This window comes from Nothoprocta perdicaria, unplaced genomic scaffold, assembly GCF_003342845.1.
Source record: "Nothoprocta perdicaria isolate Ctin4 unplaced genomic scaffold, notPer1 scaffold_4, whole genome shotgun sequence".
In the NCBI taxonomy this organism is placed as follows: Eukaryota; Metazoa; Chordata; class Aves; order Tinamiformes; family Tinamidae; genus Nothoprocta; species Nothoprocta perdicaria.
In genome coordinates, this window is record NW_020455643.1 from 9,267,680 (window position 1) to 9,289,349 (window position 21,670).

The 21,670-nt window shown below is 41.2% G+C and overlaps 1 protein-coding gene across 2 annotated transcripts in view; it reads right to left on the reverse strand.

The window, feature by feature from the left end:
• Window positions 1-487: 487 nt before the first annotated feature.
• Window positions 488-21,670, reverse strand: part of LRCH3 (leucine rich repeats and calponin homology domain containing 3) — a 62,282-nt gene continuing 41,099 nt past the window's right edge. Inside the window, exons 14-21 of one of the 2 annotated variants that reach the window (XM_026045131.1) lie at window positions 21,577-21,639; window positions 20,415-20,468; window positions 14,573-14,621; window positions 13,973-14,086; window positions 13,194-13,312; window positions 11,556-11,693; window positions 9,222-9,299; window positions 488-3,662 (exon numbers count right to left, since the gene is read on the reverse strand). In XM_026045131.1, the coding sequence (XP_025900916.1) occupies window positions 3,534-3,662; window positions 9,222-9,299; window positions 11,556-11,693; window positions 13,194-13,312; window positions 13,973-14,086; window positions 14,573-14,621; window positions 20,415-20,468; window positions 21,577-21,639 (744 nt within the window). In that variant the 3' untranslated portion in view covers window positions 488-3,533. Of the gene's footprint in view, window positions 3,663-4,575; window positions 6,933-9,221; window positions 9,300-11,555; window positions 11,694-13,193; window positions 13,313-13,972; window positions 14,087-14,572; window positions 14,622-20,414; window positions 20,469-21,576; window positions 21,640-21,670 lie in introns of those variants that run through there. The other variant, XM_026045130.1, reaches the window with a different exon arrangement.

The window sequence follows — 21,670 nt, forward strand, 5'->3', positions numbered from 1 at the left end:
GTATTTGGATGAGGACTAGAAATACTTGGCTACAYGCATGGCTTTCCAACACCATGGGGCTTGAAGCAGGGGGCAAATTGTATGGACTGAGCCCAAGCAGAACACGAGAACTGGGGGGTACCAGGCCTGGCAGCAGCAAACTGCATCTGAACGGGAGGCTGCGCTGCTCACGGGGAGCGGGGTTAAAATGCAAGCCTGAAGCGTCTGCAGAATGCACCTAAACCCAGCAGAATTTGGACCCAACTTAGCTAAGAAACATTCAGAAACTGGCCAGGTCTATCAGCCATCACGTGAGGCCATGCAGGTGGGACATTCACCCATGAGCAGAAAAATACCTGGGAGAAACACTGCAATTAATGGAGGTTTTAAAACTTTATTTCAAATTACCCTTGGTTTTCTTTTATATTATCCATGTGCTAGGAGGTCACACTACTGGCAGAATACAGGCAATTTAAAATAAAGTATACAAATTTCAGACATATTTATACTTAACAGACTTAGAAATTATGGAATGTATTTACAGACATACAGCATGGGATGAAGCTTTAAAATCCTTTACTCCATTAATTACACGTTTACACTGTTTTCAGAAATAACAACATTAGAACACTTTGTAAAACACCACAATATCTATACAAATGATTGTTTTCAATGTCCTTGGAAGTCCTCTGCTTCTAAAAAGTTTTCAAAGAACCATTTATAGTCATAAAAGTCTAAAAATACCACTCGTCATGTCACTATGGAGAACAACCGAGATGTTCCCAGCACTGCAGAAAGTCGTTTCCCATTTATTTTAACCAGGCCACCAAAGCAGAGGCCTCAGAAAACACTTCCCCTTCACACGGGGGAGCAGCAACTCCCGCTGTTCTGACCTGATCTTTCCAAGGCTCCCAAGGAGCCCGAGTGCCGGTGCTGCCGATGTCCATTCCGTGACTCTGCTGAAGCCTCAGATGCTGTTGGGTGCTGGACTTCACGTAAGGAAGGACGGTGACACGTTGGAGGTACTCCATAAACACCAACACCAGCCACACGCCTGGATTTCGCCCTCCAACACAAATGCCCCAGAAAGGAAAGACAAAACTGCCTCTCGCTTTGATACACAAAATCTCATACGTGCTCTTGAAAATATTCTTTTCAGTGGAGAAAACAAACATTGCACGCCAATGCCCCCAACAAATCCCAACCCACTGCATTGTGAAAGAGAACTGGAGTGGTTTGGCTGTAATACATTAAATAAGCCACGTGGTGAAACCTTAAGGCTTAGATTTTTCTCCTAAACATCTGGTCAAGATTTGGCATGAAAATACAAATTACAGAAGTGACAGTAACACGACCAGCATACACCAGAACCTGCAGAGCGCGCGGGCGCCAGGAACGACTCAAGTGATAGCTCGTAGTAAGTGATATTCCTGAAGCCCGGATTCAACTGCCCACCCAGCCCGTTAATTCCTAAAACCAGGTATTAAAGACACATCACTGGGTATTAATGACACAGCCTCCACCCCCCGACCACTGCTGCGTCTCCCTTTCTACGGGTGCTGGAAGCTGGGCTGGAGCAAACAGCAGGGCCCTGCAAACCTACCAGGGAACCGTCTTCCTCAAATGACACACAAGTAGTCTAGGGACGAGGAGCTTCTGCAGTCACGTGCCCACGTTTGGCACAAATGGCCTGACGTTGGACACTAAGATAAACGCGGTGTCCTCTCTCAAACCTGGTGCCAGAAACGCCTGCTCTGTGCCGCCAGTCTGGAGAGCAGAGTCCTCTGCTTTCCTCCCCTTAGTGCAAGTTATTGGCGTATACAGGTTTTGAAGAGTTCAGGACAACCCCTTACCCACCAGGAAAATGAAGTTTCTTATCTCCAGGTGCCCAGCTCTGAACACCCTTCACGTGCTCCTTTGCCCTTGCAGTGTGGCCAGTCAATGCCAATGAGCAGCAGCTGGAACCACTACAAGAACAGGGCAGAGCAGTCACTGCACTGGACCTTGGGACTTGCATGAAGCAGAACGGCAGGAGCCAAACTACAAAAATTAAAATTAAAGGGGGAAATTAAAGGGGGAAAAGTCCAGCTGAGACCAGTTCTGGCCAGTGTTCCCAGAGCAGCATTACTGCAAAAAAGGTGACTTTTAGTTAACATTTTCCTATTTCTTCTCCTTTCTTCATCCCCATGAAACCTTCTTGGTAAATTCTGGCTCAAATACATCACTTGATGGACTATCTGCAGGCCTTGAGGCTGCTCTGGGACTCCATGCTCTACATGGTATTTGCAGTGCAATATTCTGGGGCGTTTTAAACAGACCAGAAGCTAACAGAAGAACAGCACGTGTAGAGAGCCGGATTCTGCAAGGTCTTGGGAAGAAGAAAAATAGTTACCCGTGTGGTAATAAACCTGGCCTAGTCCTTGGGACTAAAGCACAGAAACCGAGTCCTTGTTTTGCAGGTTGGCTTTAAAGCAAAGCGCAGAACTTGGCTAGTGTCTCTGCCCTTCCTGTATTTTCAGCATCTGTTTTTGGCTAAGGAAAGAAGAGTGAAGTTGTGTACTTCTATGAAACGTGTGCATCTCTTTATTGTAACCCTAACGAAAAAAGGCTTTTCTTAAAGCCCTGCCAAACCTACCTGTTGCAACAGCTTGCTGCTTGGATAACGTGCAACCTACCTGTGCAAATTCAGTAATTATGTTCCCCAAATCATTCATTTTTCAGCAGCTGGGACATTCACCAGTGTTAGCGTGACTGCATAGGAGGCTCCAACCCTGCTAAAAGTTCTGACTAATAAAGGGCTTCTAAGATCAGCACAGCAGGCAGCAACTCTTTGCACTGCAGTGCAAACAGGTACATGATTATTGATGACATTTAGTCATCCTCGACAAAACCGTGCAGTAACTAAGTGCATCCTTATGTGATTGCAAGGAGGTGAGAGGAGGTAGAAGGGAGATTTCCTCCACTGATGTTGGAAAAGATGCCCAAAACCTATTAAAACCCAAACAAAAAGTAAACCCATCAAGAATGCTAATGTGTTCAATACAAATGGAACTGGTCTGGCTTCCGCCAACACAATCTTACCCTATAATCGTTATTATAATGGAAAAAGAGGCAAAAACCCTCCCTTTCTTTGAACCCTGTGGGGAAGGGAAAAAATAAGTCTTGTTCCCCATGTGCCCACTGCAAACCATCCCTGTAATAAATGGATCCCCTTAGGGATCATCTCATTTTCCAAACTGTACACCCATGTCTTCAATCTACAAGGTCAAGTTTCTACAGTTGGCTCCAACCATCGTTCAGCGGAACTCCCTGCCCTCCTCCCAATAAACTTGGTTTTACAAGGGGCAAAAATGATTGATAAGAAAAGCCTCCCGTTACTGGAAACTGTTGTGTTCTCCAAAAAAAGTGGAGCAACGAAGCAAGACATTCCTGTCAGGAATCATGGCAACTCATTTCCTTAGAAGGGAGCTCTGTGTGTTGGGATGCACTGCACGGGCAGTAACGTCTTCACGTCCTTCTCTTAGCCAAGGCAACCCAAAAGGTCCCGGAGGTCTCTACACAGCAGACAAGTGGTGAAGTGGCTGCTGCTTTGGGGGTGCCAGCTCCAGGAGCGCCTGGACAGTCACAGCTACCTGTGTCAAACCCTTCTCTTCTAAAATATGTAGAGGCAAACATAATTGCTCCTGAATGGGGAACAAAACAAAGACAAAAAACAAAATGGATGAACACTCAACTGAAAAGAAAAAAAAATAAGCAAAAAGACTGAAATATGAAATGTTATGGACAGCTAAGACACACACACACAGGAGAACGAAGTGAAATTTCTGCTTGTGAATAAAGAACTGTAAATGTGACTACCAAAAGAGGAAGCTTTAGGACAATCACTGTGTTTACAATATCAGCCATCACATAGAAAATAAGTATAAATAAGGAGAATTTAAAAACCAAAAAAAAGTACTTGTGGAGAAGTGGAAAAATAACATATTGCCCTCTGTCTTCACCCACACTAAAATGGTGGCAGTTGATGAAACCCAAATTAGACTAACTTATGAAGGGGGGAAGTGTTGGTTCAACGTAAGAACCAGCTGCAATGGACACAGTAGGGAAGGACCCTCCCACAAGACAAATGGTTTAGAGGGAGCCCTCATGCAGCAAATCCTGTTATTGAAAACAGAGAGCTGCTTTTAAAGCAGAGAATGAGGTAGCACCATGTGCGACAGAAATGCTGTGCAAAAGGGCAATAGGGGAAACATTACAATGAAGAACAACTCAAATTCTCATTGTAAGACACTCTGTCCATGGGAGGTCCTTTGGTCCATTGGTATGATCTGATTTCTATCACTACAAGTTGTTTATGAAAGAACTAACAACAGGTAAAAGAGTCTTCCTTTGTGTCTGACTGAAATGACCTTGATAATGACTGTAGAAAAGGCTGTTTCTCCTATTCAAGGCAACAATAAGTTGACAGCGTATTTAAAGGCAGAGCCCTCCTATAATATTTAAGGGTCAGTACAACTTACTCGTCTTTCCCAAGTTCCCCTGTTTAACAAAAACTCAAAAATCATACAGAGGAATAACATGGATACACAAACTACAGAGTTTTCAAACTGTTTATTAAGAATTGTGCTATTTTCAGTCTACGATGACTTCCAAGCCTGCACAAGGCCTTGGCCCTCCTCACTCCACCACACTCAGCCCCAGACAGGATCTGGGTGCCAACAGACCTCCGCATCTCTAATCAATACCCAAATTTGTCCTCCCTATAAAGCTACAGAGATTTTGTTTTTTCCCTCATGTGCTATTCCCACAGGATTGAGCATTTTCTCCCTCCTTGTACCATTACAGACCATTCACGTAAAAGAAAAGCTTTAGCACAAGTGATGGCAGCCAACACTGTTCACACAAAGCTCAGAGTGGAGAAACACCAAATTAACCCAGACTGAAACCCTCACGGTTAAGACAGAGCATCAGGCTGAAATATCTTTTTCTTCTGTCACTTTTACTGATGTTATTTTGAAAAAAAAAAATGTGCTTTTTGAGAAAACCCCTGTAAACTTGACTATATAGATCTTATCTTTTTACTTAAGTAGTAAACAGATAAGGGGAAAAGCTTTGGAATGACTTCACAGCAGAGACAGTCACGACAAAATCAAATACAAGAAGTGGAAGGCACTGTTAGGGCCAAGGTTCACCCTTGCTGCTTTTATCACAGTGTTTATTAGAAGAGGTTAAGAAACATAGGAACTGAGTTCATTTTAGTTCATATCAGTAAACAGTGCAAAAATAGCTTATTTAAAAATAAACCAAACGCAATCCTGCCAGAGATCTCCTCCTCTCCTCAAAAATGTTTGGCTTGGACGGGACGTTTTGTGTCAGTCACAGTGTGTGATTTAGCAAGCAGGACTCGACTCCTCTGCTCACTCCTTGGTTAAATATCTGTTTTACGTGGCTGGTGAGGTCCACGTGCATAGAACATGTATTTTTACCAGCAGCATTGGCAACTAAGCTCCTGTGTATCTTAAGCTGGACTTTAGAGTTGCTGCCAGGTTAATGCTGGAGTCCTGACACCACCTAAACTGGGTTTAGGAGCTGCTTAGTGTATCTTCAGATGCAAGTAATTTATTGAAAACACTCTCAGACCACTGCACTACTTAACACTTACCTGTGGCCGGGCCCTGGACCCTGAACTGCGCCGTGCTCTGAGGAGACATGGTCTTTTGCACGTGACGTTAGGGGTGCCCTGAAGTTCTGGGGTGTCCCTGAGAAATACATTAAAGCACCAGGACACAACGGGGAGGGAAAAGCTTGAAGCTTTACGTCAGACTCCCTGAGTTTTGCAAAACAGTGAAGTGTGGATGCGCAGGCAGGGCTTCTATCTCTGCAATCACACATTGCAAAATTGTTTTGAAAATGCAAAGGTAAAGCAGGGTTATGGAATAAGTATGAGTTAGGGCATCCACAATCAAGTGGTAATTCAGGAGTTTTTGTTGTTTTTTTTCAAGTCGTTAATCAAGACCACAGTAAATTGCTACAATATTCTCTGGGATCTGACAGAATATTAATGATTTTTCCTCTAGATCAGATTCTCCTGCATCTTCCTCCCCTCAAAGCTGAGTGAACAGCTAAAATTCTCCGAAAATTTCTTCCTTGATCCGTTGAAGCAGCTCAGGATTCACAGCTAGTTTAAAAATCCTGACTGAAAAGTAACATATCTGGGGTCTGCAAAGGTGAGAAACCAAATACTCTCAAATGCAGGATAAAGCAGCATGGTAAGAAAACAAAAAATGGCAAGGCCCTGCAGACAAACTTATCTGACCATGTCTCCTAAGCCCGGGGGAGCTCATCAGAGCAACAAGATGCAAAAAAATGAGGAAAATTTTGCCTCCTTTTCTAATATTTGTCATCAGATCAGCTTGAAGAAATGCATCAGAGTGGGTGCAATTCCCGTTTCACAGATGGGGAAATGGGGGCACATTCCCCCATCACACCCACACGTCCTCAGCTCAGTCCCTTGCTCTAGCTGCAGACAGCACCTTCCCCCAGTGTTTTATCTGCTCAATATCACACAGCAGGTATGAATGTGAATTATGCCACAGGTACATGGGTGTACAACATGTTTATGCACTGTACCTGTCACCTCTGTCCCCTACGTGGAAAAGAAAGCGCTTCATACACACAGTCTTGACACAAACCAAAATCCTTTACCAAGCACTGGAGTGACGGAGGGAGGGAGAAGCAAAACCATCTTTCAGCTAGAGGAAAAAGACCCAGCGATAGAACATACAGAGTGTTAGCATTAGAGTACAGTAAAACACCACAAAGCCCCAAAGCTGAATGGAAAGGGAGACAAGGGTGGATTCTTCTGAATCTGTCCCCAGGGAAAGAAGAGTCTCAACTGTTCTTTTAACGCTGAGGTTTAGCTGAAGAATGTCAGAAGGGGAACAAAGATTGTCCTGTCCAAAGTGTGTGAGCAGGAAGGGAAAACAGACAGAAAAAAAAAAAATTAATTAGCCATACTAACATCCACGAAGCGGTCAGTCATCAGACATCTCAGATATACCCTACACATTCAAGGAGTGCATCACAGCTGGTTAATTCTCACAAAGGAATTTGCAAGACTGTCATTCCAGGGAACTATCTTCCTGCAAGTGTTCAGTGGTCAGTGTGTTGCCTGTTGTGTACAACTTACACATGTAAAAATCTGCTGCTGTTAAAAAAATAAGCGGCTTACACAGGCCTTAGTGAAAACCAGTTTTGTTTCATGGGAAATAAATTAGCTACAGGATTTAGAGATGCTTTGGCACCGAGTGCTCACCAACGTTACACACAATTAATGGAAACAGTACAACAAGGGATTATTGATGTGTAATTGATGCTTGAGTGCAGCATCCTGCAGGAATATCTAATATTAATCAAAGTTTAAGTGCTCTGTAACTATTACCAGTATATCTTTTGCCTTCCTTACACAGAGGTAACTATGTACATCAACAAAATCTAGAAGCACATTTACCATAGTCTTTTAACCACTGGTTTCTTTTGATGCAAGGGCTCTCCTGGCAAAGCCCTATACAAGCAGCTGCTCTATTGTGGTGCTGGACCAGGAGGGCAGCTCTGCCTGTAATTAACATTTTCTAAAAGTAGCTTCTTGCACAAAATGGCCTGTTCTCTTAGAAGGTAAGTATTTCTACATAGATCCATAATTTGATAAGCCCTTTCTATTTGTAATTAGAATTTAAATGAAAGGAGATACCTGCAGGCATCTTTTAGCAAAAATATATTAGGCTGCCATGACATTCTTTCATACAGATATCTTGCCTTCTCATCTCAGTAGACACGTAATGTAGACATGTGAGAGCAAATTTAGGGTTCACGTGGGGGTTTCGGTAGGTTTCCCCAGAGGCATTTGCCTTGAACTTTTTTCAGATTCAAGCAGGAGAAATGGAAAAAAAAAAAAAAAAAAAAAAAAAGGTTCCTAGGTAGGAGGTGAGTTTGTATGAAACCAAGACAGATGTAGCACAGTGAGTCTAAGGGTACTTCTTGCTGAGACATTTTCTCTTGTTTGTTTTACAATGTAGGTCATTTCAGTGATCTGCTTTGCAGTGCAATGCCATAAACAATTACATCTGTGTATCCAAGGGAGCTATAAACTGGGGGCTGGGATGGAATTGAGCTGAGTTTACTTCAGAAAAATTTGCTATGCAGCCCTGCCAGAAGTAAAAGGCTGAGCGAGGACCGAATGTGGCACCTCAAAACACTTCTGCTCACGTCCCCTACCACGCTCCAATGTCGTGCACCACTGTGTCATGTGAAGAGGCTGGGCTGCTCTGTAAATGGGCTACCCTACATTTCCAGTGGCTCAAAACCTGCCTGCAAGTGAAGCTATGGGGGACAACCCCGGAACACACTGCACTGGTGACTAAAGAGCACAGCTCTCAGAGGTGTTGGGTAATGAGTCACTGGGTCTACTTTTCCCTTTAACAAAGCAAAAGAAAGAACACAGGCCCTACAACAGAAACTTTGACAATTAATGCTCTAGAAGAAAAATAAAGCAGAACAAGAACATGTATCAAAACCATTTACACTGAGATAGCTGCTAAATAAAGCAAAGGGGAAAGGACAGGACAGCATGAAACAGGATAGCTGGACTCCAATATGTTATTTCATGTTTCCACTTCATAGCTCTTCCAGTTTGAGAAGGGGAAGGGGAACACCAGAAGATACTGGATTGCTACCACTGGTTCATAACACAAAGAATTAGGATCTATGCAAAGATAGCTACCATCAGAGAAAAGCAAATAATACTATGGCTTATTGGCAAGGCAATAAAAATGTTCACATGGGAGGATTATTATGAAGGCACATCAAGACTTTGGGATTAAATATGTGAAATGTTATCCAAATTTTATCGCTCTTTTAAGCTACTAAATATTGGATCTCCAGAAAATGTGAATGTATCTGTAGAAGTGCACTACGATTCTACAGAGCAGATTCAAACTGCATCCAGTATCATGATATGAAGGAGAGCAGTAAATGAATCAGATCTATGACAAATGAATTGCATCTGACTTCATTTTGCCCTGGAAGAGCATGCAAACCAAATGTGACCTATACAGTAAGATGTACCTTATACCTGTCCCTTTTCTGAAGGTTTCCATCAAAACTCTCTCAAAAAAGATTCTGTTTTTCCGAAGCATCATACAGAACTGCATCTGAAACAATATGACAACAGCAGAAGTACGTACCTGAGGCACTCCAATCCTTCTGCAAGCATCCAAAAAATTCTCCACGTTTCGTCTGCATTTTGCCATTGTAAGTTTAGGCTGCAAAGGAGGAGAGCAGGAAGGTATAAGGGGTTCTTAATTGACCGGATATTCACATTTTCATTTTCTATGTCAATAAAACCCTTAATAAATCTGTCGGCCAAAAGCACACCACAATGAAATAAGCTTGTCTAATTGAAACCAGGCTGTGTTGTACTTGGTTTTCTTTAGAGATATAAGCCCAGATTTCAGAACTAATTTAAAAAATATTAAGAAGGATGTTATAATGAAAAGAATCCCAACCCCTGCAAAATTTGCATGCCAAGTTTTAACTAAAACAGGCTAACACCTGCAGTGGCTGCAATATGCTAATTTAAAAATCTATTTGAATGAAATGCATGTGCATAACTCCAAGTATTGGGATTTCAAAGAAATTTCTTGATACAAAGCAATCTGAAGTCTGTTCTGGATTGCTATATTTTAGAAATATTTCAAACCATATTTTAATTAGCAAAGAGATTAAAAGAGGCCAGATGAAACCAGAAAATATGCAAGGAAAACCGGAATTGAAAGCTGCTGCTTGTAAGCTTCTTGCAGATGTGTTTGATGTGGCTGTTTCAATTGGGTTCACTGGCATTTTTTCAGGAATTTCCCCCCCCCCCCACCACATAGTTAACTTTTACACCTCTACACAGACACGCTGCTGCACAGGCTCTGTCTTGCTGCTACTCTTCAAGCCTGTTCTGTCCTTATTAAGGAGACATAGGGTTCCTGTTCCTTTGTACGAGGCACCTGCAGTCTGCACAGCAGCCTCTGTGGGTTCAGTACTTTCCAGTTAGTGAGGAAGAGCTTCTCCTTCTGTTCTGCCCCCTCAGTTTGCCTTATCACTCCACCAAGAAAGCAGGTTAAAGGCTAGTGCTGACTTCTTTCTCTCGGAGGATGAAGGGAATACAAAGATCACATTGTGGACCGTGGCATGACAAGATGTCTCTTCTGTTGCTGGAGCTGTGCAGCTACAGGCTGCCTTTTCCTAGAGATTTATGGCAAAGCCATGATTTACCTCGTAACACAGATTATTCCAACAGCACATAAAACTAGGCCATTGAAAAGATATTCTTTATAACAGGAATCTGCTGAATAGTGTCTGTATGTTTTTTTTTCTTCCTTGAAGAGTCCACATTCTGCCTAAAATGTTGGCGTGTCCAGTTAAATAGTTCTCAAAATAATGAGGACATCTGCCTCTTCACAAAAGCCCAAGGGAAAGGAGCCACAATGATACAGTATGCAGCCCTCTTAAGTGCCAGTTCAAATTCCACTGACATAAGGACCGAGGCCAAAATACTGAAATGCAAACATGCATGTTTTAACTTCTTCCCCCAGGAACAGCTTTGCTTTTTTCCCCTTCCTTATTCATACAACTTTAAGATAATGTGAATGAGTGTAACAAGCAATTTGTCTCTCTGCTGCTTTTGAGTAGCTGACCTTAAATATTTTCACTGAGCTTTTTGGCTGCCAAAACCAGAAAGAATTTATCCTGTTGATAGATTAGGCAAATACTTCATGGTTCTCCATCTTTCTCTAATTCTGGGCTTTCCTTACATGATGCACAACAATGCATCCAGAATTACATCATCTTCACTGCTCCCCCCCATGCAAAACTGCAGATAGTCAAGGTAAGAGAAATAACTTCCCAACTTTCTAACTTCTCTGTGTTCTTCCTTGCGTCGACAGCAAATAAGATTCCTATCCCCACACACAAAGCTATTTTTCCTGTTACCACACGGGTATGACTGGATCTGCTTTGTTCTGGGAATTCTCCAAGCACATGCAAAGGCAGCTCAAGTGTGCTCTGCTGAAAACCCTAATCAGAGGAATGCACACAGCTGCAAAGTGGAAACAAGAATCAATTTGGATTCTCTGCCTGTTCTGGCTATCTTCTGTAACAAGCTCCTAATCATCTGTGGAGAATACTGTATATTCTAACTACTGTCCTGAACTTCGCAGACCTCTTATCTTCTAAAGTATCCTTTTGCCATTTGTGTGTTGAGACATCTCTTATTTTACTTGTTTTTAGGCAGGACTTGAAAATGTTAATATTGTCTTAAAAATCTGTGCTAAAAGTAACTTTAATTGAAATACAACCTCAAAATGCATTTTAAAATGAAGATAAGTCTTTTGCTTAGACGGGCTCGATGTTTATTGGTCGGGGGGGATGGTCTCCTCATAGACAGAGGAAGATGCTGAATGGAGCCCTTGCCTGATGTGCTGGATGTCACTTTGGACAGCTATATGATACCATCAACACTGCATACTTACAACGGCAGGGGAAGGGACGTGGATGCTGGGAACGGATCGAGGACGCACGTGATTAGCCAAGTGGCACAGAACGACACCGTCGGTGAGAGCTGCTCCCAGATCACTGGGCAATGACACCTTCAAGCGGGATTCGATGTTCTGCGAGAAAAGGAACGTGCACAGAAGGTAAGAGCTGCTTTCCTCCAAGTATTTCATTCTATTGAACGTTTTATAATTTGTAAAATCACCTGCATTTCAACTCTTATCTCCATCTACATGACATATTTCTGTCAGATTTCTAAACCACTTTATATCTGCATACCACCAAGAAAGGCTCTGTGCACCGCTATGGCTAAGAGGTGATCACAATTCAGGAGCAGCTGAACTCAAAGATGAACAGAGCTTTTATTGCACAGCATAGGGGTCTAACATAGTCATTGTAGAAACATAATGGAAATCAGGGTCTAAGAAAAGTATTCCACATCCTTCAGATTCTCAGAAAATGGTTCTACTATGGGAAGTGAAAATAATTGTCTTCACGGGTTGGAGGAAAATAGAGCTAACAAAAGCCAAGATAACATTTTTTCTTGTAAAGAAAGAAATGAACTACTAGGCATAAATAATATAAAAGAATGAGCTAGTAGATGTATGGTGTTACCGGAAAGGTGAATAAAAATTCAATTCACGTTTTCATCCCATTTCATATTCTATAGGAATTACATTGTCTATACAAAGATTGTTAAGTATAAAAAAAAGGAAGTGGAGAGAAAACTATATACGCAAAGACATTCTGAGATAGTGCAAAAAGAGACTATAAACAACATCAAGGACTTTTTTTTTCCATTTTGTTTTTCTTAAGGTAACTTGCTAGATTGCCTTCTTTTTTTTTAATTATAAAGATAAGAAATCCTCTCAGTCTACCTGGAATATTCACAACTTTAAAAATCACCTTTAACAAGCTGTAAGTCTTATTTCTTGAGAAAGATCTAACAGTTAATTAAAGCCCTTCAGGAAATCCCCAAAACAAGCCTGGAGCAAAGCAGAGCAGCACTTTAACATGTAGCATTTTCAATACTCATCTGTACTGCTATTGTACCTGGCCACCAGCCAGGATCCTGGTGACCTCAATAGCCAAAAAGCACAAGGGTAAGGGACATCTGCATCTCAGATATTCTGCACTCAACAAATACATGGATCTAGAGCACACAAGAAAGTCACGCAGTCACTATGACTGGCAGCAACCTCAATATTCCACCTGTTCTTCTGTGGCTTTTACAGCTATGGGATTTTTTTAAGAGATTAAAAGAAATATAGTGAGGTGGCTTTCCAAAGAGTTCCTTACAAGCGTGAAAGGTGGTAAGGAAGAAAGCACATGTTCATTTTAAAAGAGAAGAACCACTGGGCAGTCAGGAGCAAGAGTCAGCACAGAATATTCTGCAGCATTTGAAAGCTGACTATCCACTGTGGAAAAAAAAAAACAAAGTAAACACCACTTCATCCATCTGAAAGAAACTCAGCCTGCACAGCTGCCATTTCATTTCAGTCAGCTGTTCAGTGCAGTGGTTCACTGAAAGAAGTCCAGACACAAGAACAGCTTTAGCCTGATGCATGCAACACATTTGCTAAGATGCCCACGGGCTGGTTGCTGCCCACACGTACCTTACGCAGCTGCTCTATCAGCTCCAGCTCTTCCTCCCGCTGTTTGGAGTACTGTCTTGCTCTGGGGTCTGCAGAATCATGAGCAGGAGACAAGGCACAGGTGGAAGATGAAGTAACAGCTATAAAAGGGGAGCACAAAGAAAGAAGAATCACTAAGCTTCATTTGGCCGATGGTCCTTTGTTGCTGTATCACACACGCAACATGCCAGGGCAGGTACAGCACATTCCTTTTCACAAATCTGTTTCCTTTACTGGATTATCCATCTACCAAGCTAACAACCTACTAATATTACTGAAATGTTTCTGGAATAGATCTTCCTTTCTAAACTCAGAGTCTGCTTTTTTTTTTTTTTTTTTTTTTCCCATTGACTAATAATCATTAAAAAAAGTCTTCTTTGTCTAAAAGGTGAAACATGCTGAAAGAGCTCAGTCTTCCTATAAAAATCGTAATTTTATTATGGGATACTATGCAACTAAACATGCCAAGCTGCCTTCATAATTTTGGAACCTTGTGTGGCATTTCCTCAATATCTTTCTCTGTATAAACAAATCTAAACATAACCCTCCTCATTTATATAACATGACAAAGCACTATTCGACATTTCTAAATAATTGCTTGTTTAGGAAAATATTATTTTCAATTTAAAGCCAGCTATCCATAAATGAAAATCTCAAACTTAATGATAATGATCTGAAGTAACAGAACAGTGCAAGACCTCGGTAACGCAGATGTTAATGTAGTGTAACAAATGCAGGTTGTTTCTAAACTATTAACCTACCTTTCTTTGCTTCATCCCTGACAGCTGCCCGGAAAAGGAAACTCTCAGGTCGCTGGGGAGGGTTTCTATAGGAAGGCGGGGCTGTAGGGCCAGGATATGGAGGGGAAAGGTGGGCTAAACAAATGGGGAAGGGCACAGGAAAGGAAAGGAGGAAGAAGGAAACGGTTAGAATTTAATAGGAAATGGGTTCAGCAATGTGGTAATTAAACAGAACAAAAAAAAAACCTTTAACATAATAATGGCAAAATAAATTACAGCCATGCATGATACAAGCACAGAGCAGGAAAAGGCACTACCGAGGACACTTGCATGCAAAGCACATTCCACACACCACTTCCAGCAACTGTTCTAGCTGGTGCTGAACACATCTGTAGGACACAGCCTATATAAAGGCCTCAAACAGCCCAACCCTATGCTCTCCCTCRGGACATGCTGCATCCCTGCTGTTGTTTCTAAACAGATCCAATTAACTGGATGGATTCTCAAACACAGCAGAGCCACATACAGGGGTGGGAATCTATGCTCCCTGCTCTAACGGTACAAGTGTGCAAGCAGGCATTTTAGTCTTGTTCTTCAGACATGACTTTCTTTCCCTGTTACCTGTCTGAGTGGTAGGTGAGCTGGGAGAGATGGTCGATCTGTCATCACTCTGTGGACAAAAAGCAAGAAGGTAAATGATCCTAATTCAGAAAAGCTGCAACTAGCTTCTTGGTTGCTTTGTTTTTAAAAAGGTTCCATCCATCTTTCAGAGGAAAAAAAAAAGAAATGTGAAAAACACAGCATGTTGTTCTCTAGATCTCATCTCTTCAGAAAGTGACAAAGTTATTTCACTTGTACGAATTGCACAATTCTTTGTTCAGGAAAAAAGAATTATGAAATGGCATTGACAGTGCAGTGACAGATCTTTGTWTACTCTTGCTTCTAACCAAACACTTCCCTCTCAAGAAGACACTGAAAAACAGACAATTAAGAATGCGAAGAACTTGCGTAATGGCAAATACACAACCTCCCTTTACATCTCTGCTATTACAGAACTGCTGTTTACTAAATTTCACTCTCCCTAATAAAATAGGGACTGCAGTTTTATGAGAGTGCTTGCATAGACTGGTGATGAATGCACTCATAACCATTTCCACAGAGGAGAAGGAAATACAGGATAACTTTACTGAATGGTAAAAGTAAGCCGGTAAAGAATACAACAAAAATACTTCAACTCAACTTGGCCAAGAGGAAAATGATTTTGTGAATAAAATACAACAAAGATGACTAAGAACCCCTCAGAACAGAGGCTGGTTAACATGCTGTTATAATTAATACAGCCTACAGCTAAAGTGAGGTAATATCTATTATAAGTTATTCAGGTAGATCAGGTTCATGCCCTACCTGAACTTTTGATTAGAAGCTGACACACTAACACCTGTTAAAACAGATGTGTGGATCCAAGAGCTTTTTGATGGCTTTACTGGTGAATGATAATAGCAAGAGATACCTTGACAGGTCTGAAGGTAGAGGCATTAGGCAGGGTAGGAGCAGAGGCTTCTTGACTCAACCCTGAGAGTGACTGAACACAGAAAGAAAGAGAAGGCAGCAGCAGTGTTAGCAAAACAGTTGACAGGTCACGTGCAGAGGCAGGACACACTAGAAAAGTTAGAAAGGAAGAAGTGGTCACACRCGCAGAGACACTCAACAGCAAAAGACAGGAAAACAAAGATATTTCTTGCTGAACTACAGTTAAAGCCTTCCTATCCCTTAAACTTTGTGGCCAAAAAGCCTGGCAGGTGGCACGTTTCTTTTACACACGCCACGGGGACACCAGAAGCTGAACTAACAAATGGGGTGGGAGCTTCTTTTTAATACACATAGARCCTATGCCAGCAGACTCGGGCCCAAAAGGGGAAGCTCACCCTGCAACAACCTGCAAAATAAAAATAGCTTTCCTCTTAACATAATGTGTTTAAAATGTGTTTCAAACACACACTGCAGTTTTAGCAGGTTGTTTTTTAATTTTACTGCTTTGGTGACTGCAGAGATACCCAATCTAACAGGCTCAGGGATACACAAGTACTCTGTGCCCTAACCACCTAACGCTGACCTTTGAGAAGCTCAACCAAACCAAATTTCCATGTGTCCGAGCCGGATCCTCCAGCCTCCCAATACACACACGTCACTGACGGCAGTATCTAAAGGGCTAAATCTGCTCCCCTCCAAGAATTCCTCAGCCAACACCGCTGCTAAGGGACAAGGTCGTATCCAACTGTGGGAAATAACGTCAACTATGGCAGTCTACTGTCTAAACACGTAACGTAATTGTGTGTATTGCCTGCACAAAAATCACAGTAAAGTCCAAAAGAGGATACTTGGGACTCTAAATATCCCAGGCACTAAATATCCCAGGGAAATAAAAATGCAAATGTTGCCTTCTTAATTTTACTTGGCATGAACTATTTTCCATCCCTCCAATTATAAAAAAATACACAGAAACCATTAACATTTGAGGACTGGATGACTCAAGAAGGAAACAAAACCTTCTGAAATGGCATTCAAATAGCATAGGAGCAGTGCAACTTTTTTTTTTTTTTTTTTTTTTTTTTTTAAAGAAAAGCACTAAATGATAGCTAGGAATTCTCTATGGGCGAGTCACACACTTTGGCTGTTAGTGCTTTAAGAGATTCACAGCTATTCTGCCTCTTCAAAAGTGTGTGTCCAGGAAGGCCTAAAAAGGGAGCTTACGTGCCAGGCAAGCCTTAAGCACAAGCATCTGCAGGAGACATGCAGGCTTGGGAGCAGGTCCTCAAGGTAGCAGTGTGGTATTATTATTATTATTATTATTATTATAAGACTGGAGTTTCAAAATACCACTTGACTTAAGCAAATGACCTATGTCAAAATACCATTTGACTTAAGCAAATGACCACTTGACTTGAGCAAATGACCTATGTCAAAATACCATTTGACTTAAGCAAATGACCTATGACCTTAGTGGTCATAGGGAGAGAAAAACAAAGAAACAAACAAACAAAAAAATCAAACCCAAACGTTACAGACCACAGGTTCTGGTTAACTGAACTATTTCTGTATGAAAGGAACCAGACAAGCGTGGTGCAGACTGCAGGAAGGGAGCGGTCACAACGCACAAAGGGCAGGGACACAGCACACCACAGGGGACAACCACCACAACAGCTTCACACCACATGCTTTTCACCTGTTTGCGAGTCCCTGGCCGCCTTTTAATGGTATTGGTGTTACTGTCAATCTCAAACACAAAGACAGGCTCAAAGCCGTTCTGTCAGGGACAGCAAGGAAAGAGGGAGGGAGAGAGGAAGAAGTGAGGCAGAGAACAACCGCAAGGAAAGGCCGCTGCAACGCGAAAGGAACAGGATGCTGCAATTCGGGCTTGCAACACGCCAGGGCACATGCCGCACTCGGTGTCGAGGTSCAGTGCTGAAGTGCCCAAAGTGTCCCCTTGCCAGAGACTACCGTAGACACGGGGTCTGCCGGAGCAGAGCCCAACCAGAAATCAGCACTAACCAAACATGGAGACTGCAGTGATGCCAATCTGACCCTTAGGTGTCTGACTACCAAAACAGATGCCAGGGCATAGGTTAGCGTAGCTCAAGCCCTGCTTGCTTCACTCACACAGTTACTCCTGGTAGTACAGGGGTGCCTAAAAGCCCTTGTTTAAAACACACGGGTGGCTCCACGTGCTGGACGCGGCCCTCCCAGCCGGGGGCCACGGCCGAGGCCAACAAGAACACACAAAGCAGGGAGCGCCCACGGCAGCCGCCACACGCAGGCCGTGTGGAGAGGCCACCCCAGCTGCCAGGCACCGTCAAGTCTTTCGTGGGCCTCACGACAGAGGGAAATTGGGAAGCAGCTGGAGAGAGGGCAAAGGATGCTTGGCACTTTGGGGTCTTCTTCCATAGCAGTCGCCTTGTGAGGGACAGCATGAGAGAAAACAAGAAGATACTGGGGGAAAAAGAGGACTTCTGCCTCCCAATGTCCCCTTGCTGCAGCTCCCAGGCGCTCAGGAGCGACCTGCACCTCAAGTGAATTACTGGTGCTCAAGGGAGGCGCGCGAATCCCAACGGACTCTTCAAAAGGGCTTTTCAAATGGAAGGAAACAATTTTAAACGAATCTGTGAGAAAAAGGCAACATATACAGAGAGGGCCAAGAGGTGATGTAAAGGTAACAAGCTGACTCTGCTTCAATTCTGCATTCAGGAAAATTTATAATAAAATAGTAACCAGAAGAGAAAAGCAGCAAAATAAAAAATAGCTGCTTGCCTTTTAACTATCCCATTAAGCTTGTTTTTGTAATTTTTTTCCTTGCATCTGAGGTGAAAGCATTGCTTGGAGCAAAAGCAAAGCAACTGCTCCATTTATAGAGCTCTGATGTAATGAGGGAAATACTAAACAAAAGGGCTTTTATTTCTGCATAACGCTCTGCTTTGCTGCAGAGAGTAATTCCCACACCATAAAGCTACAGCAATCAGTCAGTGGAAAATGTAACTTTTTTTTTTTAATTAAATAATTTGCAAGTTCAAATGCTGAAAATAATTAAAACTATGTCAGGTAAGGTTTGTATGAGAACCTACGTTATTTAAGCAGAGAGTGAGAAAGACACAGAAATTATACCTAAATGAAAAACATGTACTGAGAAATGCTATTACTGAATGGAGTTTTGAAATGAAACACGCCTACACTTCAGAAAAAGATCATCCTTAAAAATAAGATCAAGCTAAATTTGTAATCCATAAGGACAGGGAAAGCATTAAATGAAATGGAACGGAAAAGATAAAAGCAATTCCAACTCCTAGCAAATTAATGAGCATTTTCTTGCTGTTGAACAAGTTCTACTATAAGAAATATATTCATAGGGAAAAAAATGTTACAAATTCATGAGCTAGCAAGGGCTTACTGTTCCACTTCCAGTAATTGCTAGAAACAGCTGTCCCAGCATATGTCATCATTTGACACAGTATATATTTCCACTACAAAATAAATCTCAAGATCTTACTTCAGAAGTTCAGAAAACCCAGTATTTCATATATTATTACAGTGCTACTGGAAAGAATAAGAAATTAGAGAGAAAAAGGGAATAAAGWGAGTTTTTGAAAAATGATTTGATTTTTCCCCATCAATCCGATTGCTTCTTTGTGAAAATCATGAAGGTAATTTGAAAAAAAGACATAAAAAAAATCAACAGTCCCTCCCAAATAATTTCTGCTAACTCCAAACCATGTATATAACCTAAAATTTGATGTATTATGTACTTATAGAAGCAAAAACGTCACATAATCAAATAGAAACGGGGTCCTCATGGGCATCTCTAAAATACATTCCGAAGATGAATTCACTGACAATAGAACAGCAAAACTTAATGTAATTCACTTATTTTTCTCTCCTGTTTCTTATTATATAAATAGGAGAGCATATTTCCATATACTGATTACTGAAGTGGCACACACAGGATGACAACTGAATCACACACTGGTATTATATGAGCTTTCTTTCTCCCTCCCACACAGGGCCAGTTARGCAATAGCAGGACAGCAACCAAACACAAAAGTCTGAATAGAGAGACAGTAAATAACTATCTTGACCAATGTGTTCTGATGAGATACATTCTCCCCGCACTGCCTAATGAAAGTTTAGGCAGATCACAGAAGCACATGGATTAAGAAAATAAACCCCAGGCATGCAGTCATGCAACAGCAGGCAAATCTGATTTTTTTTTTTTTTTTTTTTTAAATAGGCAAGGATTATGGCATTAAATTTTTTAATTATGCTATATCGGTAAGATACCATAAAGGAAGAAATAGCATAAAACATGAAATAAATATATTTCCAGTGTCCAAAATAGATCATTTTTAGATTTTGTCACTGATAAACAATAAAAACGAAATGTATAAGGAATATTTCATGATTTGTAGCACTGGAATGCAGAGCACTTTTTTCCCTCTTTTCATATTGTTACTGAGATTCTGAGTGTTTCCAATCACTGTATGCTGCATGTAAACAAATTAAAACAGAAAGTTACATACACAGCATTAAAATTATTTACTTAACATTGAAGAGCTCATCAATTAGCATATAAGCTAAATACAAGGGGAATCAAACTGGAACCATAAGAGGTGTAGTTTGAATTTTAGAACCTGTTTCACATTATCAGCCACATCCTTCTCTCAGCACAAGGTAAGCTTTAAGTCTTTTATAGAAAAACACCACTTTATTACCACCAAATTGCTGGCAGTAGAAGCATCACGGAAGAATTCACGGCATCAAAGTTCACAGCTAAGCCACTTTTCAAAGATGATCATGTTTTATGCTATTTAGATTAGCTCTAAAATAGTCGGTCTAATCGGAGACAATCATAACATCTCGTTATTTTTAGGCTCTAGAATCTGCCACATAGAAAGGTCATTGCGTGCAGGATTCTTACCACTAACAAGGCACTATCATCAGTATGCTGAGACCTTCGGGATGGAAAGGGACACTGGGAGGTGGGAAAGATGGAGTAATGTCAGAAACACACAGAATGACACAGTATGTGAATAGACAGACATTCTGGACTACACATGACCCTTCTCAGGCAGTTTTTCCACAGTTTCACATTGTATATGTAAGTAAAGGTAAGGAAGCACGGGGATATGTAGCCATATGACCCATGGATTACAGTCTATTCTTATCACTTCAGGAATTAATTGGTCTGCTTTCTGTGTTGTCTCAAGCAAATTCAGACAACTCTTCACAGACAACTCTATTCCCAATTCTTACTGAGGTAGAACAAAGGACTCTCTGGAAGTTCAAAACAGAAGAACATTAAGCAAAGCAGTAAAAAATTAAAAAATTTTAAAGTCTGGGTAATTTCTGAACAGAAAAAGAATAAGTTGGAAAATGCTTCCAATGTAGTGTTTTTAAAGCGTATCATTTTAAACATAATGGTTAGTACTAGCAAGTGAACTTTCCCTAGAGGAAACTGGGGGTGGCAGGTAGAGGAAGATGTGTTACTATACAGAAATACAATTCGGAAAATGAATAGATGTTATTGGCTCAAGTCTGCATATTTTAGAAGACTGAGCCTTACGTGACTTCCCCTCATTTATTTCTTACTTAAAGAACTACATTAAAGCTGTTTTTTTCCTCCCATATCTGATAATCCTCAAAATTCTAATGTTTTTTTTTTTTTTTTTTTTTTTGGAATAACTAGTAATCTAAAACTAGTAAAACTGGAGAAAAATGATCACCAAAGGAAAAATGACTGCAACACAAAAACTCATCTGATACTCCTGTAGGAATTGTACCGCTTCCAAGGAGTATCTTAAAATGGACCACAGAATGCATTTTCCATACAGAACATAGAAAACATAGGAACAACACAATAAAACAGAAGTCCTCAAATAGGCAATCTACACAAATACAAAAAAAAAAAAAAAAAAAATACGTTAAGCTGGTCCCATGAGCAAAAATCCCAATGCTTACTGAGCATGAAAAAAAAGCTATAAGCCCAGGAATGAAAAATTCTTTATAACCAGGAAAATAATTTTTGACAGAGAAAGCTAAGAATTCAGAAGCTGCCAGCAAAATTCTTTGAGTAGTCTTACCTCACTATCCAGAGGACTTTGCTTCTGAGGACTTTGCTTCTGAGGGCTTAACGATGCTTTTTGCTATAAAGAAAAGGGAAAAATGAAAGACTAA